Genomic DNA, 18,187 nt, shown 5'->3' with positions numbered 1-18,187 from the left:
TGGCACCTTTGTCAGACATCAAAAGTCTTTTGTTTTTGTCAGTTGTGGGGCCTGAACTCTGGGCCTGGGCGCTGTCCCTCAGCTCTTCAGCCCAAGTCTAGTGCTCTACCACTTGAGCCACAGCGCCACTCCCAGTTTTTCTGTTTATGTGGTGCTGAAGAATCGAACCCAGGGCTTCATGCATGCAAAGCAAGCACTCTACCACTGAGCCACCTTCCAAGTCCCCATCAAAAGTCTTAAGTGCATCTTTCTGTTCTCTTAGATTGGTGTACGTGTCTGTTTTTATGTCACTATTGTGCTGTTTTGGTTACCACACTGCTCTGTTACATATTTTAAGGTCAGGTAGTTGATGCTTCTGGCTTTGTTCTTTTTGGCTCAGAATTTGTTTGCTTTTTTTTTTTTTTTGTAGTCCATGTAAATATAAAGACAGTTTTTTTCTATTTCTATAAAGAATATCATTGATATTTTGATAAAATTGTATTGGGCCCTATTCAGGGACTATGTTGCCATTAAGAATTATATTTACAGCCAGGCGCCGGTGGCTCACACCTGTAATCATAGCTACTCAGGAGGCTGAGATCTGAGGATTGCAGTTCAAAGCCAGCCTGGGCATCAAAGTTCGTGAGACTTTTATCTCCAATTAACCACTTATAAAACCGGAAGTAGCGCTGTGACTCAAGTGGTAGAGTGAAAAGAAAGAAAGAAAGAGAGAAAGAAAGAAAGAGAGAAAGAAAGAATTTATGCTCTAGGTGCTGGTGGCTCATGCCTATAATCCTAATATTCAGTAGTAGTAGACTGAGAACTGAGATCATGGTTTGAAGCTAGCCTAGGCAGAAAGGTCTGGGAGACTCCAGTTAACAAGCAAAAAGTTGAAAGTCAAGCTGTGGCTGAGGTTAGCCAATCTTAAGCAGGAAAGCTGGTATGTTAAGAGAGCCAGACTTGGAAGTGGTGCTGTGGCTCAAGTGGTAGAGTACTTGCTTTGAGCTGAAGAGTGCAGGGACAGCACCCAATCCCAGAGTTCAAGCCCCATGACTGACAAAAAAAAAAGAGAGAGCCAGACTTAAGGGAGAGCACCCAGGCCCTGAGGCCTGCCCCAGTATTGGCACATGAGTGTACATGTGTGTGCACACACATACACAAAGAGTGATATTTACAAGCCAGGCATCTGTGGCTCACTTAGAATCCTAGCATTTGAGAAAACTGAAATCTGAGGATAGGGAACTAGGTTTAGAGCCAGCCCAGGCAAATCTGACACTCTTAATTTCCAATTAACTAGCAAAAAGGCCAGAACTAGAGATGTGGCTCAAGTAGAGTACCTGCTATGAATGAAAAACCTGAGCAAGAGCATGAGGTTCTGAGTTCTGATCCTGGTACAAGCATGCATGCGCTCACGCACACACCTGTGCGCTCACACATATACACACACACACAGGTTATTATAGGTGTCACACACCTGTAATGCTAAGGAGGCTAAAGCAGTACAATATTCTTGCTACACAGAGACTGTATCCAAAAACTAAAAAAGGATCTCCTCTCAGGCCTTTTTTTTTTTTTTTTTTCTTCCTGGTTTGCTAAATTCTTTTACGCTGAATGAAGTTTTTTTGTTCGTTTGTTTTTTTGCCAGTCTTGGGGCTTGAACTCAGCGCCTGGGCACTGTCCCTGAGCATCTTTTGCTCAAGGCTAGCACTCTACCACTTGAGCTACAGCATCCACTTCTGGCTTTTTCTGTGTATGTGGTGCTGAGGAATCGAACCCAGGGCTTCATGCATGCTAGGCAAGCACTCTAATGCTAAGTCACATTCCCTGAATGATGTTTGTGTGTTTCTCTCTTCAGGGTTTTAGTTTGTTTTGTTTCCTTTAGCAGGAAAGACAGGATTTTTGAATGGAGTGGAACTAATAGAGGTTACCATTAGTTGACTAGCATCAAGGATTTCTTTGGTCTGGTACTTGATCAGGTACCATTCATTTTAAGCCACTTAGCCATCCTGAGGCTTCAGGCATGAAAGTCTGCTAGTCAGGGAGCTGAGTTAGGAAGATCGTTTTGAGTTCAGAGTCAGCTTGGGCAATACAGTGAGACCCCATCTTAAAACAGAAAGAAAGGCTCAGATTTGCTGAATAAATCAACGAACCTCATATAAAAGATGAAAGCAATGTTGCCATGCTGGAGTTCATTCTGTTAGCTGCACTGTTTCCTTGGTTGCGGAGGCCAACGCAAAGTTCAATGGGCAAAGGAGTGCAGGATGAGGAAGAAGAGACAAATGGCAAGGGTTGCAGAGACTGGAGATGAGGCAGATCATTTGGAGGAAGAAAAGCTCCTTAGCTGTCCTTTAGGACGACAGTATGCTACACATTTACTCATTGATTTGATTTACTCATTGATTTGATTTACTCATTGATTTGGCAAACCTTTATTCTGTGGGCTCTGAGGATACAGCAGCTGCTCTAATGTGAGGATCTCCACCCCTTCCCGGACCTCAGTCCACACAAGCTACTGTTGCCTGTGCCGCAGGGGCTCAGCTTGGGATCTTTGAAAGGATGGGAGGAGGGCTAGGAAGGTGGCTCAGTGGTAGAGCGCTTGCCTTGCATGCACGAGGCCCTGGGTTCGATTCCTCAGCACCACATAAGCAAAAAGAAAAAAGCCGGAAGTGGCGCTGTGGCTAAAGTAGTAGAGCACAAGCCTTGAGCTGAAGAGCTGAGGGACAGCACCCAGGCCCAGAGTTCAGGCCCCACGACCGGACTCAAAAAAAAAAAAAAAAAAAAGAAAGGATGGGAGGAATTTGGCTCCCAGATGGCTTCCTTCGTTGGAGGCAGTATCTGGGACACAGAGCCGGTTTTAATGGCACTGGACAGTCTCCCTTCCTCAGGGAATTCAGGCAGCGGGCTGTCCACAGGTGCAAGACATGGCCTCTGTGGAAGATAAGCCCTTTGTTTTTTGGGGGAAAAAATCTGGTTGGATCTCTCTTCCCTAAAGCCATGCCCTCCGTGCTTTTATGGAGAGGTGCAGGGTGGAAATCCCCTGGGTGACATCACAGAAAAGTCCACAGTCCAGGGACAACACTTTGTGCTAAGGGCCAGGAAGAGAGAGGGAAAGGGAGAGGGAGGGGAGAGAGAAAGGAGGGAAAGAGAAGAGAGGGGAGAGAGAGACTTGAAGCCCAGAAGAGGCAGGCTTCTGCTCCGGTGCACAGAAATCCTCTTGAACTTAAGTGAGGCTGTAGCTGGTCCTCCTACAGGACAGGGAAGACACCAAACAGAAAGATGGGATGAGACGTGGTCTCCGCCCCACTACAGAACTCCACTGCAGTTTCAGTGATGGGTCTTACGTTCCAGCAAACTCCACCCCACCCCCAGCACTCTACCCAGTCCTATCAAGCAAGTCCCATCCACTGGGCTTCATTGATGGCTCTGAGGCCATAATGAGCATGGAAAAGGCTGCTGCTTCTGTTGCTTACTGACACACGTGTAGTCCTGTTGGTGTGTGGGGGGGGGAGGGGAAGCATGCATACCAGTGTACACTGGGCTAGTCACATTGACCTAGCAGCACAGTCTCTAAGCACCTATTTAGCCCCAGGCTCTGTGCTGGGTAGCTCTTAAGATATAGAAGTAAAATACAGCTTCGGCCCTCAAGATCCCCACATTCTCCTGGGAAAAAAACAGACAGTGGGCAGATCTGTGTGCAGTGGGATTGGAGCTGTGGTAAAGAAGGGGCAAGGTCAGCGCTCCCAGCAATTGTGGGAAGAAAAGCACGAGTCCCCCGGGAAGAAGATAGTGGCTTTCACTGACACAGTGACCAGGGAGAAGCTGATGGGGGGCTGGGGAAGATGAGGTTGGTTTAGGATTCCTGGAGACTGCCTGATAAACTTAGGGGATGGCAAGGGCAGATGTCCAGGTGAGAGATGGATGTGGATGTGGGCCAGGAAGGTGGAGCGCAGCTTTATAGCACACCAAATGTGAGGCGCTGTAGCGAGGTGCACTCTTTAGGCAGATTGGGCACCCAGGATAATATAGGAGTGAAAGAACAGGAGATGAGAGGGGGAGCCCTCATATATCCCCATCCACCAGGGTATCTGAGGACAAAGACTGAGATGGGGAACTAAAGAGCAGAAAACTTTTTTCCTTCCTGCCTTGGGGCTTGAACTCTGGGCCTGGGCGCTGTCCCTCAGCTCTTCAGCTCAAGGCAAGCACTTTACTATACTACTTGAGCCACAGCGCCACTTCTGGATTTCTGTTGGTTTATTTGATAAGACTCTCATGGACTTTTCCTGCCGGGACTTGCTTTGAACTGTGGTCCTCAGATCTCAGCCTCCTGAGTAGCTAGGATTGTAGGCATGAACCACTGGCACCCGGCTCAGAAAGCATTTTTAAAAACCCAAAGCAAATTGTGTCATTTTGCTCAAACAAAGGCAGAATATTAGCTGGGCACTGGTGGCTCATGCCTGAAATCCTAGCTACTTAGGAGTTTGAGATCCGAGGATCGAGGTTCAAAGCCAGCCTGGGCAGAAAAGTCCCTGTGAGATTTTTACTTCTAATTAACCACTCAAATATGGGAAGTGATGCTGTGGCTCAAAGTGGTAGGGTGCTAGCTTTGAGCAAAAGAGTTCAGGGACAGTGTCCAGACCCTGAGTTCAAGCCCCACAACTGACCAAAAACAAAAGGGCACAACACTCAGCTTGGGTCATACAAGTGTATCTGCAGGCTGGCATTCGTGAGTTCTCCAAGCTGGTAGCTCTTCTTGTGTGTACCCATCTATGCAGGCTGCCCACCTTCGAATGCTTAGCTGGAAGGAGGTGTCCGGGCGTGGCACCTTGGGAGTGGGGCCAACCATGAGGATGCACAGGCCAGTGATGATCATGCAGGTGGGCACAGCACCGATGAGGACCTTGAGGGTGACCACCACCTCCTCTGCCTGCTTGCAGGCACCCACTGTGTACCCTGCAAACCTAGAGACCCCATCCCACCCAAGCCGGTCAGTCCTGCTGAGCCTGATTCCTTGGATGCAGGAATCACAGAGATCCCACCCTCACCCCCACCCCGACATTCCTGAAACTTGGCTTCATTTTCTGGCCAGATCACCCTAATTATGGGGGAGGGATCTCTCAAGGCCCCCCCCCAAATGGGGGATCCCTCACTTGTGTGGGAGTTTCCTCACAGGAAAACTCAGGAAGGAAATCTCCCTATGTTCCACAGAGCCTGCACCCCGACTCATGGGTAACTCGTAACTAAGTAATCTATGTGGGCTTTGCCCTCATCTTCCCACACCCCTGGTCTTTTTTGCCTGTGGTCTATTCCAACCCTGGGACTGACTCCAGACTGAGGGTGGAGATGCCCAGGGCGAATGCGCCTGAAAGCTTGGTGAAGAAGACATAGGATGAGTAGAAGATGGTCTCCAGGCCTGGACCATGCTGGTGCTTCAGCTGAAAATCATCCACCACATCCGGCAGCATGGACCTGCGGACAGGTACATGGAGTGAGCTTTCACGATCCCCTAGAGAGTCAGCTGCCTGTGAGCTCTCTGGGGACACAGACCAAGTTGGAGTCTTCTGCACTCAGAACTGACCCACCACCAGTCAGCAGTATGTGTCCTCTTATTCCCCACCATTCCTGCCCTTAGGGAGGACTACAGAGATTGAGCTTGGGATCCCATCTCCACGAGTTGGGTAAAGGGAGCTGAGACACAGCCATTGCTGTGAAGGAATGAGATAACCTTTATGGAAGCTCCCTCCCATTTCCCTTCACCCAGCCTACCAGGGTAGCAGCAAGGACAGAGAAATGCTCATGCCAGAGAAGATGGCCACAACATATGCCACAGGTGCTGTGGGCACCGCTGCCAGCAGGATTGCAAAAGGCACCATCACCTGGGGAGAGACCCACAAGATAGATGGTCTCAATTCTTTGGCCTTTCATTCACCTGCTCACCCCCTCTTTGTTATGAACAAGCCCTGTGCCAGGGCAGCAGGAGGGTTCCAGGCACCCCCCTCCCCCCAGGCCTGGCTTCCTGCCTCACTCACACAGATCCCTAAGGCTGAAGTCTTCTTCCCAAATCGCTGCAGGACCCACTCCCACATTGGGGTGCTCACCATAGCTGCCACCTGTGAGCAGACGGCGTCATCACCCAGGGTCCTGAAGCCGACACCCTCTCCCAGGACCTCAGAGCCGACCTTGTGCTTGCTCCTGGTTTGAACCAGTAGCTCTGAAACTTTGGCCCTGTCACCATTTCCACCCTCTGCTGGCATGAGACCAGAAGATTGACCACACATGTCCTTCATTCAAGTCCCCGGGGTACCACCGCCCAGGTCCCCTCACCAGGATGGTTATCACCAGGCTCTGGACATGGTCGTGTAGCCGGGAGGCATGCATGCAGAACAGGACCAGGTAGTTCTGTTCCACCTGAGGGATGGACAGGAAGTGGGTGTGGGCAGGAAACAGCAGAATTTCAGAAGTCCAGGGCAAGGACAGGAGCTCCAATCTGCCTTCTTCTTGGGGACCTTGAACTCAGAATGCTGCCAGTAACGTGGTTACTCTATAGAAGATTCATCCCTAGGCACCATTCCTAGCCCTTACCAGCCAAGATCAGATGGACCTGGCTCAACTTCAGACAACACTTGAGGAAACCACCACTTGGTGAGCCTCTTATAGCACGAGCCCCACCCAGCTCTTTCCTGCCAGGCGCTTGTGCCTCTGATCCATGTGCCCTTCTCCTATCACATGAGCCTCAGTAGTGCGATGGCTCACACGCAACTGTGAACCTCTGCAGGATCAGCATAGCCAGAGCCAATCAAGTGGTGATCACCCAGCTGGAGATACCTGAACAGCAGCTGAGATGAACAAGAAGGAGAACACTAGAATCAGGTAGGGTGGGTGCCGAGCAGTGAGGCCCAGCCCAGCCAGGAAGCTCACACCTTGGCCTGAGGCTGTGGCAGAGGGGTCTGCAACAAAGGAAGGGGACAACTTAGCTTGAAGAAAGTTCAAGAGGAGCCCTGTCTAGCTTCTGCCTCCCAACCCTTCAATGTACTGCCATACCTGGCTTTTCCTTCACACCAAGGCCCAGCAAAGTACCACAGACAGGGTAAGTCACTGCAACCACTGCAGCTGCAATGGTGTAGAGACGAGTCTGCAGAACAGGGCAGAACTGGACTGTGAGTAATGTCTCCAACCCATAAAGGCAAGGCAAAAGTACCCCCAATGGGAACCAAGGGAGCCTCAGCCAAAACCCAAGGAAAGCAGGTTGACCCAGTATCTCCTACCCAGAAAGGAAGCATGGAAGGGTCAGAGTGCTCACTAGTCTGACTTAGCAAACAACCACTGCAGTGGGATGCATGATGACCCAGATGAATCCAGAAAACAAAAAATGGCTCAGGGAAAATACAGAGGTAATACAAAGACATTTGAAAACATGCCAGGGGCTGGGCAGTAATCCTAGCTACTGGAGAGGCAGAAGCACGAGAATGAAGAGTTGGAGGGTAGCTGGGATACATGGTGAGACTGTCTCAAATGAAAAGAAAGAAATAAAGAGGAAAAAAAGGCCAGGCACCTGTGGCTCACACTTATAATCCTAGCTACTCAGAAGGCGGAGATCTGAGGATCACAGTTCAAAGCCAGCCTGGGCAGGAAAGTCTGTAACACTCTTATCTCCAATAAACCACCAGAAAAGCAGAAGTGGCACTGTGGCTCAAGTGGTAGAGTGCTTGCCTTGAGCTGAAGAGCTCAGGGACAATGCCCAGGCCCAGAGTTCAAAAAGAAAAAAAAGAAAATTCAAGCGGTGGGTTATATTGGTACAGGAAAGAGACGGGGCGCGCAGGGCTCTGGCGTCCCCTTCCTGCCCTGCCTAGTGTCATGCCCCAGGCATCCCTTACCTGGGATGGGCCTCCTCCCCCGGACACGGCCTGCCCACCTGTTGGCTTATGTTATGTCAAGAAGGAACCAGAGGAGGAAGGTTTAACAGAGGATGGGCCTGGACTTGGGGCTCATAAACTCAGCTAGAGAAGCAGAGAAGAAATGCAGTGAGTCCCTCAGAGAGGAAGAGGTGGGGGGCAGGAGAAAGGTCCCCTGGGGGAAGGAGGCAACCCTGTGGAGCAGGTCCTGGTCACCTCAGGTACTTACTGTGTCTGGGGACACAGCCACAGGCCGGGAGACCACAGTGTCCTCACATTGCTGGGACTTGTTGGCGCCAGACACGATTAATCCATGGACAGTGGCTCCAACCAGTGTCCCTATCATCTCCATGGTCATCCCTAGAGGCAGCATGCACAAGGTGACAGAGCCAGCTGCGCCTATCACAAGGGCAGCACCCCCCCCCCCCCGCCCTGACCCCCAGCGTCTCACTCACGGTATGTGGTGGCAGAGTCCCGCTCTCTGGGGCTGGGGGTGAGGATCATAGTGAGGGCTGTGTAGGGCACCTGGAAGAACTGGGGTGGCCCCGCCAAGCTTACGATGGCCCCCATCACCAAGATCATTGAGAGCAGAGCCCCCGCCCTGCCATGAGAAGGCTCCCCTGTTCCATTCCATCACACAGGTGCAAGATTGCTACACTGTTCAGAGTTACAGGTTAAAAGGCTAGAGCGGGCATCTGGCCCTGAGTAGGCCTAGTGATGCTAAAGCCACAGGCGCTGGTGGGCAGGTGAAGACAGTGGGTGGATCTTATCGCTCAAGTAGGGGCGACAGTGGAGCTTATCAGAACCAGGCTCAGTAAAGGAGGCCCCTGCTTACCGTAGATAGGGCCTGGAATAAGCAGTAGAAGGAGGTATACCAGAGGCCACGCAGGCTGATGAAGGGGGGCAGGAACCACAGGAAGAAGTAGGCCAGGGCGATGAAGGGCATGCAGCCCATTACCCTGCAGAAGCCCAGTTGTACAGAGCTTGCAGCACCAGGACAAAGTGCAAAGAACCAGCAAGGAGCCATCTCATCCTCTGTCCTTTGGAAAGCTCGGGGCTGTGGCTTTCAGGGTGGGAGCCATGGAGATGGGGAAAAATAAGGGTAGTGGGAAAAGGGATAAAGGGATTCCTCACTGGCCCTTGGGTGGTACCATTCCCTGTATTCAAGACACTGGGGGACTCAGAGTGTAATTCAGTGGTAGAGAGTTTGGTCAAGCCCTGATTTCAATATGCCAGCAGGTAGGAGGAAGGTAGAAGACATCAGAACACAGCCTGTACCTCCTCTAAAGACCTTCTGTAGGCTCCAGCCCAGCCTGATCACACTGCGCCCCTGTGAGGAGAGTCTCTGAACTAAAACATGATTCCCAGTCTAACCCAGTGCAGCTACTACACTGTCCACTCCTGACCCCTAGCACTCACAGGTGTCCACTAGGAACTGTGGACAAGCTGTGACAAGCAGGGACAAGATCAGGGTGAGGAATACCAGCATCTTAAGGACCAAGTGGCTGCTCACCAGGGCATGAGTCGTCCAGACCCTGTCCTCCTGCTTCTGTTGATTAAGAACCCAGCCACAGGGTCGGCCACTGCCCCAGACACCTTCCCTGCGAACAGGACAAGTGATGCTTGTGCAGCAGGGATCTGAAACACACAGGGGAGGGGAACTGTAGTCAGGACTCTGAAGAGTCAGGTGATTCAGATCGGGGAACCCATGTGGGGCTAGAGACATGGTAGGAAGGGCTGCCGGCCTCCTGCAGGACACCAACCCTGGAGGCTCTGAAGGGCATCTGCAGAGAAGAAAGGGGCTGGAGGAGGGAGCTAACAGCTCCATGCTGCACTTTGCCATAACTAATCTATCCAGTCACTTGTAGAGAAAATCCAGTTGACCTCTTACTTCACAATAAAAATAACCAATTGGGCAGGGCATGGATGGCTCATATTGTAATCCTAGCTACTCAGGAGGCTGAGATCTGAGGATTGTGGTTTGAAGCCAGCCCAGGCAAGAAAGTCCATGAGAAAAAAAAAAAGCTGGAAGTGGAGCTGTGGCTCAAGTGGTAGAGTGTTAGCCTTAAGCAAGAAAGCTCAGGGAGAGAACTCAGGTCCTGAATTCAAGCCATAGGACTGGTATGCACGTGTGCGCGTGTACACACACACACACAGTGTCCAATTGGTTTTTCTGGCTGTATACATGAAAAAAATTCAAATAGTACAGAAAAACTGCCTCAGGCAACTGGTAGAAGCATTCTGATTATCCTTCTTTCATGCATTTATGTACATTTGACATTTATACTTTTATATAAATGGGATAAGATCAGTGTCATTAAAAAGAAAATGGGTCATTTATTTGGGTTTTAGCTGTGTCTCAAGTAGTAGAGCACAATGCCTAGCAAGTGCAAAATCCTGAGTTCAAAACCATAGTACTGCCAAAAAAAGGGAAAAAAAAGAAAAAAAAGAATGCACTAAACAATTTCATTCTTGTCCAGTGCTGGTGGCTAATGCCTATAATCCTAGTGACTAAAGAGGCTAAAATCTGAGGATTGTGGTTTGAAGCCAGCTCAGCAGGAAAGTCTGTGAAACTCTTATCTCCAATTAACTACCAAAAAAGCTAGAAGTGAGGCGGTGGCTCAGTAGTAGAGAGCTAACCTTGAACACAAAAGCTCAGGGACAATGCCTAGACTCTGAGTTCAAGCCTCAGGACCAACGTGCGCGTACGCACGCAAGCGCGCGCGCACACACACACACACGCACACACACACACACATTTCATTCTTTCTTACTTTCCATCTTCCCCCATTCCATCTAATGACCAACATTAACAACCTAGTTTATGCCCTTCTATACTTTCATATTTTGATGATATATAGACACATACATATGCATACCCATGCACACATGTATGCCCACATGCATGTGCATGTATGCACACACACATGGAACATGTCTTTGTTTTACTAAAATGGGATCACTTTTCTTTTCTTTTTTGTCGGTTGTAGGGCTTGAACTCTGGGCCTGGGCGCTGTCCCTGAGCTCTTCAGTTCAAGGCTAGTGCTCTACCACTTGGGCCACAGCACTACTTCCAGCTTTTTCTGCTTATGTGGTGCTGAGGAACCCAGGGCCTCATGCATGCGAGGCAAGCGCTCTACCACTAAGCCACCTTCCCAGCCTTCTCACTAGCTTTTCTTTTGACAGAACATCATGGAAATTCTTCTAAGTCAATTGGTCTAGATCATTTTTTTTTTCTACCAGTCCTGGGGCTTGAACTCAGGACCTGGGCACTGTCCCTGAGCTTCTTTTGCTTAAGGCTAGTACTCTACCACTTGAGCCACAGTGCCACTTCCAGCTTTTTCTGTCTATGTGGTACTGAGGAATCAAACCCAGGGCTTCATGCATGCTAGGCAAGCACTCTACCACTAAGCCACACTCCCAGCCCTAGATCATTCTTTTGAATGACTGCACCTGAGTGTTTACACTTTCTCATTTCCCACTGCAATAAGCATCCATAAGGAAATTGCCTTCCATTGTGGTTTTGTTCTTGTTATTAGGCCTGACTCAAGGGCATCTATTTAGGATGTTGGCAGTGGAACTGTAGGTGAGAGAGGAAAGACCCTACACCAAAGAAAATGTGAGCCGGGGGCTCTGGGCTGCTGCCCATACTCACCTGTGCCACATCAAGCAGGAATGGCTGCAGGTAGAAGGCTGAAGCACCGGAAGCCACCTGGTTGGGGACTCCACCAATCCCATAGCACACCTTTGTACAGAATGAGAGGCGACCAGCTCTGCTGTCCTGTGGGGAGACAGAAGAACTAGCTTCTAACTCCACAGACTCAAAACACACCTCATGGCTTCTGTAAGCACCTGAGGTCGCTCTGATCTCCTAAGGACTTGTCTAGCAACCTTGAGCCCCTAAGAGGGAAGATACTACCAAGGGAAATGAGAATTTAAAAAAAAAAGATTATAAATCTCTAAACCATGACCTCTAACGTTTTCTAGGGAGAAGTTCTTCCAAACGTTTGTTTCCCTCCATGCCTTCTGTTGCAGCCTGCATTATATACTGTGTGCAATCAAAGTGAACAGTGGGTCAAAAGACCTAGGCTTGGGTTCTTTCTTTGCTATCTACTGTCTATGTAACCTGTGTGTATGTGTGTGTGTGTGTGTGTGTGTGTGTGTGTGTGTGTGTGTGTGTGTGTGTGTGTGTGTGTGTGTGTGTGTGTGTGTGTGTGTGTGTGTACATGTGCACCAGTGCTGGGGCTTGAAATCAAGGCCTGTCTGTTAGCTTTTACACTCTAGTAGTCGAGCTCTACTTCTAGCTTTATGGTGGCTAATTGGAGATAAAAGTCACACGGACTTTGCAGTCCTGGTTGGCTTTGAATCACAATCCTTAGATCTCAGCCACCTGAGTAGCTAGGATTACACATGAGCTCCCAGCAACCAGGCTCCTGGGTAACCTTGAATAACTCATTATCTTTTCAATTCTTGTTTTCCTCTTCTGTCAACTGCAGTATCATTGCTAACCTCACAAAGTTGTGATGAGGAAACAAGGCAGTGGCCCTGAGAATTGAGTATTAAATGTTCCTGACTTTTGCAAGCCAGCTGTTGAATCATTGATAGCCTGAATCAGCGATGGTGAGAGCACACAGAAGTCGGCCAACATTATCAAGCAGAACTTTTTTCCTTTCTTTTCCTGGAAAGACTGTTTATCAGTCTACTACTGACACAAGTAATGTTTATAAGCCTGAAGTATACATCTATCATAGGCCCTAAGCCATGCAGTGAACTCTGGGGTATTGATTACTTACTAACAGCTTGACAAGCATGTGGGCTTAGCCTGGGGCATGGTGACAGTGTAGCTCCTTGCAGCCTACTCCATGGCCCAAACCAACTTTTAACCAGTTTGTCTCCATTGTCCATCTGCCTCAGGGCTCAAATCTCAGGTTCATCTTTGATTTATCTTTTCAATTCCTATCTCTCTCTCTCTTTTTTTTTTTTTTTTGGAGTAGATACTAGGGATTGAACTCAGGGCCTTGCATTATTGCTTGGCTTTTTCACTCAAGGTTGGCATTGTACCATTTGAGCCACACTTCCACCTCTGACAGTTTGCAGTATAATCAATCTCTAATTAATTAATCGGAGGTAAGAATCTCTTGGATTTGCCTGTGTAGGCTGGCTTTGGACCTTCATCCTCAGATGTCAACCTTCTGATTAGCTGGGAGGCATGAGCCACCAGTACCTGACTCCAATTCCCATTGGGTTTATCAGTGACAGTCTCCTAAAGCTTCTTTGCTTCTGCTTTTGTTCCCTAGGTTCAACTTTCTACCCATCAGCCAGTGGTACTTTAATAATGTAAATTAGATCAAGTCAGTTCTCTGCTTAAAGCCCCCCATTACAGTTAAAATGAAACTCCAAATTCCAAGTCCTTGCTATACCTACTGGAGCTGACCCAGTCTCCAACTTTCTTACCTAGTACATTCAAATAGCTCTCCTGGGAGCTTTCATCATCATCATTCAAAGTGATCAACTGTAGTTGTTGTCTTTACTTCTCATTTCTTTTGCTTTGAAGGCTCGTGTGTGTGTGTGTGTGTGTGTGTGTGTGTGTGTGTGTGTGTTGTGTGCTGTGTGTACTGAGGCTTAAATTCAAGTCTGGGGTATTGTTCCTTAGTTTTTTCACTCAAGTCTCTAACTCTACCACTTGAGCAACACCTCCATTTTTAGCTTTTTGCTGGTTAATTGGAGGTAAGAGTTTCATGAACTCTCCTGCCTGGGATGGCTTTGAACCTTGATCTTCAGCTTGATCTTCTAAGTAGCTAGGATTGCAGGAATGAGTCACTGGCACCTGGCTTCTGTGTCTTCAAAAAGTTGACTCCTGTCATTCAGGTATGAGTTTAAATGCTAAGTCTTCAGAAGTGTTCCCTAGTTATGAAGTCTCTCAGCTCTACTTCCTGTCTGGTACATTCTCATTCTCATTCCTACCTCTCCTTACCAGGATGTAAGCTCTCTGAGGGTATCAACTAACTTTCATTTGTCATGATGCCTCTAGTCCCTAGAACAATGCTTGGCATATAGTATGCTCCATGAGGATGCTATGAAGTGATATTACAAAAGACTCTAGGAGTTGGACACTAGTGGGTCACACCTAGCTACTCAGGAGGCTGAGATCTGAGGATCACAGTTCAAAGCCAGCCCCTGAAGGAAAGTCTGTAAGACTCTTTTTTTTGGGGGGGGGAGGGTCCAGTCATGGGGCCTGAACTCTGGGCACTCTACCACTTGAGCCACAGCGCCACTTCCGGCTTTTTTTCTTTTTGCTTATGTGGTGCTGAGGAATTGAACCCAGGGCCTCATTCATGCAAGACAAGCACTCTACCACTGAGCCACCTTCCCAGCCCATAGAGACTCTTATCTCCTATAAACTACTTAGAAAAAAACTGGAAGTGGCATTGTAGCTCAAGTGGTAGAGTGCTATCCTTGAGAGAAAAGGCTCAGGGACAGCGCCCAGACCCTGAGTTCAAGCTACACTCCGCCCTTACACACCAATGCTCACGAAAGATGCTGGGAATTCTTCTTTCTCATCTTTAGTTTGAGGGTGGAATTGGATGTGGGGTTTTCCTGCCCAGTTTAGTATCTTATAGATACCACAGGCAGGGGCTTTATGAAGGCAAGGTCTTTCCAGATAAGGTTTATCACACCCTTTACATACTCTTCCTACCCACAGGAGAAAACCACACTCAATGCAGGATGTGTTCTTTTCTGACATTTGTGTATTATTTCAGCTTCCAGGAAAGCTTGATAGGCAGAATCCAGCATGACAGCCCCACTCAAATAATGGGTCTCTTGTTTCCCCCTAAATGGGCCTCCTAGGTTAGATAGAGCATAGAAAGCCTAAAGAAATTGCAGCTGGAACAAGGGATAGAACATACAGTTGTGGAGTCTCCAAAAGGACAATGTTACCTACATAAATCAACAGTCCTTCACAGTCAGTTTTATAGTCAGACAAACTAGCAAGGTGACCCCTTTGCTGAGCTTGGGTTTCCTCACTTGTAATAAGGCACTTCATAGAGCTGTTAGAATTAAATGCTGACACATTATTCTGAACAATATTCTTTTTCTCTCGCCATTCATTTCACCCTAAAATTCAAAATTTCTCTGGAAATGAGAGTTCCCAGAGGCCCCCCCCCCACTCCACCTCTCTCTGCTCCTCTACCCCACCCCTTACCAAACCCCAGGTCTGCTTCTAAAGAGATAAAGTCTCAAGCTGTTGCCAGAACTTTTGACCTTCAGGTGTCTTCCTTTCTAGCCTCCTGGGTAGTTGGAACTACAGGTAGGTGCCATGGCACCCAGCTCTCTCACTTTCTTTGTAGGAGGCCAAAGTCCTTTTGCATATCCTGATAGTAAACAGTCAAATGAAGAGGGACTGGAGTGATGGTCAGCTGACACTACACATTGCCTTGATTACTGGGGTGAGGTAGATGTTAAATTAAGTTTAACAACCCAGAGCCTCCCAGCACAGCCAAGGAGCCAACATGAGCCTCAGGACCCAGGAGCCCTTCTGGGTTCTCACCTGTCTCTTTCCTGGCCCTGGAGCCAACTGCCAGGGAAGGAGGCTAGGGCTAAGCACAAGAGCTGCCTGGAGCCTGGGAAAGCCGAGTACACCTGTCTGTACTCTGCCTGCCAGGGCGAAGCCCTCGGGGAGGGCCTGGGACAAGAGCTCTAGACTGGGGTCAGGATGCTCGAGACCCCCCTTGACCTCGCCTGAAGTTGAGTGCATTTGTCAAGTTCCTTCACTTGTCTGGGTTGGGCTTCCTGTCCTTTTCTCTTGGGGCATCCCCATATCCTTTTTTTTTGGGGGGGGGTCCAGTCGTGGGGCCTAAACTCTGGGCCTGGGCACTGTCCCTCAGCTCTTCAGCTCAAGGCTAGCACTTTACCACTTGAGCCACAGCACCACTTCTGGCTTTTTTTTTTTTTTTGCTTACGTGGTGCTGAGGAATCAAACCCAGGGCCTCAGGCATGTAGGGCAAGTGCTCTACCACTGAGCCACCTTCTCAGCCCTGCATTTTCAATTTTTTAAAGTTATGCACATTGTTACAGGTAAATTTTCCTTTATGTCACAATAATATAGTGGCAATAACAAGGAAAGCAATCACAATATTTCTTCTTGTAAGATGCTTATTGAAACTTTCATATTTGTTCTAAGTATTCATTTTAATCTTCATTACTGCTGTGATTTAAGAATTTCATGGGTGGTGGGAGGGGGGGAGTATGGGAAGAGATGGGAAGGGGAAACAAAGAGGAGGCAACAATGCTTGATAAGAAATGTACTCGTTATCTTGCCCATGTAATTGTAACTCCTCTGTGTGGTATTCTCACAATAAAAATTATTTTTAAAAAAGAATTTCATTACCCCCACTTTATTAGTGAGCAAATTAAAGCTTTTAGAATTTAATTTATTTTCCAAACTTACACAACTAAGTCTAGGTTTCTGGACACAAAGTCTGTAGTAGTCATTTTTTTTTTTTTATCCATACCTTTAGTTTACTACACATGTCCTGAAACAGTCTATGGAAATGTCACTAAAGAAAACATCATAGGAAGTGGCGCTGTGGCTCAAGCGGTAGAGTGCTTGCCTTGAGCTGAAGAGCACAGGGACAGCACCCAAGCCCAGAGTTCAAGCCCCACGACTGACAAAAAAAAAAAAAAGAAAAGAAAAGAAAACATCATAGTTCTTGCAGCTACTCTTTACAGATTTTCATCTCAGACAACATATTAATGCAACAAATCGTTAAAATTCAGCTTTTCAATAGTATATGTTTCTTGCAATTGTTCCTTTTAATGATTATTCTCAGTTTACATTTGTGTTGGCAATTCTGAGCTAATTCGTTAACATTTCTGTCTCAAATTTTATACCTCTACAAATCTCTGAAGGTACTGATGCATGCTTGTGAAAAAAAGCATGCTATAACACAAAGGTAACAACAAAAATGCAAATTCAATAGATACAAGCAGCAAAACACCAACAACCTGAAGGTATAGTTGCTGTGATAAATTGTCCCGAGATACTAGGTAAGTATCTGCCAAGACACAAAGGCCACGGACCACTAACTGGTTCCAAGTTTGGGGCACAGGTGTGCTTTGAAGAATGTACACTAAGAGAGTAAACGGACTTCTGTAAGGATCATGATAACTAATTTCAATATCATAATACATTTCATCTCCCCTCTTCTGGGACCCCTTTCCCTCCCCTCCCCACCTCCCCAGGACTTACTGATCCTGGCTCTTCGAGGCGCTGCGTCTCCACAGGTGGGACGGTGGTGGGTTCTGGGGATGGGGATGCATCCATGGCGTGCAGCAACTAGGCTCTGTCTGCAGCGGTGGCCCGGCCGGGGCCTCCAAGGCACCCGGGGAAGGGGGTGTGTCCCCGGGGAAGGGGCGTGTCCTCCCGGGAGAGGGGCGTGTCCCCGGGAAGGGGGCGTGTCTCCAAGGCCACACCCCTGCTCCAGCAGCTCGCGGGACACCCTGCCACCGGGGAGAGGGTGGTTTCGGTCGTCCGGGGGGCAGCTGGCCCAGGGCCGACCATGTTCCGGGGAGACCAGCAAGTGCCAGCGATGTGACCCAGGTGGAGCCCTGCGGCGACATTCCAGGGCTGAGAACCGGGAAATGGCTTAAAAACGAAGCAACTGAATGCACTGGTTTGTATGTATGATCACCGGACACGCTTTTGAACTGCGGATCCAACAGCGGATTTCCCAAGCCCCGGTTTTCCACCTGTCACACAGGCCGGGGGCCCAAGCGCCGGGCAGTGGAAGCACGCACAGTGCCGGGGAATATATCCCACCCGGAAAGGGCCTTCACACGCAAGTATGGGCTGGCAAGGTGCTCAGGGGTAGAGTGCTAGCCGAACACGCAGGAAGCCCTGGGCTCCATCCCTCAGAACCACACACAGAGAAAAGGCTGGAAGTGGCGCTGTGGCTCAAGTGGTGGAGAAAAAAGAAGCTCAGAGACAGTGCCCAGGTCCCTGATTTGTTAGGCCTTTACCTAACTCCAACGTCCAAGGAAGTTTGGGTTCTGATTAACTCAATTTTAGGGTAGACTCAGGTCTCAGTAATGCTGGGAGCAATTGCTTTTTCTCAGGCCACTCCCAGCTTTCTCAGGCAGAGAATGGCATTCCAATTCTCTTTATCAGACCTCAGGGCTCAGCATTCACAGATTCCCACAGGCTGGGAATGTGGCTTAGTGGTAGACTGCTTGCCTGGCATGCATGAAGCCCTGGGTTGGTTTCCTCAGTACCAGATAAATAGAAAAAGCCAGAAGTTACACTATGGCTCAGGTGGTAG

At 48.6% G+C, this 18,187-nt stretch overlaps 1 protein-coding gene across 1 annotated transcript; it reads right to left on the bottom strand.

Annotated features, from left to right (window-relative positions):
* Positions 1–2,384: 2,384 nt before the first annotated feature.
* Positions 2,385–17,193, bottom strand: Mfsd2b (MFSD2 lysolipid transporter B, sphingolipid). Its single transcript, XM_070025697.1, has 14 exons — positions 17,119–17,193; positions 11,524–11,649; positions 9,382–9,506; positions 8,704–8,827; positions 8,324–8,402; positions 8,098–8,228; positions 7,018–7,108; positions 6,802–6,923; positions 6,301–6,384; positions 6,006–6,086; positions 5,743–5,852; positions 5,302–5,445; positions 4,761–4,937; positions 2,385–3,224 (listed from the first exon to the last, which is right to left on the bottom strand). Exons 1-14 carry the CDS (start codon positions 17,191–17,193, stop codon positions 3,200–3,202), a joined length of 1,494 nt encoding a protein of 497 aa, XP_069881798.1. The 3' UTR covers positions 2,385–3,199.
* Between the last annotated feature and the right edge of the window lie 994 nt (positions 17,194–18,187).

This window comes from Dipodomys merriami, unplaced genomic scaffold, assembly GCF_024711535.1.
Source record: "Dipodomys merriami isolate MVZ:Mamm:240054 unplaced genomic scaffold, mDipMer1.0.p SCAF_17, whole genome shotgun sequence".
Classification (NCBI taxonomy): domain Eukaryota; kingdom Metazoa; phylum Chordata; class Mammalia; order Rodentia; family Heteromyidae; genus Dipodomys; species Dipodomys merriami.
This window is presented reverse-complemented; position numbering and strand designations above follow the sequence as displayed.

Coding starts and splice junctions, on each gene's coding strand:
- Mfsd2b (XM_070025697.1), bottom strand. CDS start 17,193: ATGGATGCATCCCCATCCCCAGAACCCACCACCGTCCCACCTGTGGAG. Junction 8,403..8,703: donor TATTCCAGGCCCTATCTACG/GTAAGCAGGGGC, acceptor GGGCCACCCCAG/TTCTTCCAGGTGCCCTACAC. Junction 6,087..6,300: donor GCCTGGTGATAACCATCCTG/GTGAGGGGACCT, acceptor GTCTGCTCACAG/GTGGCAGCTATGGTGAGCAC.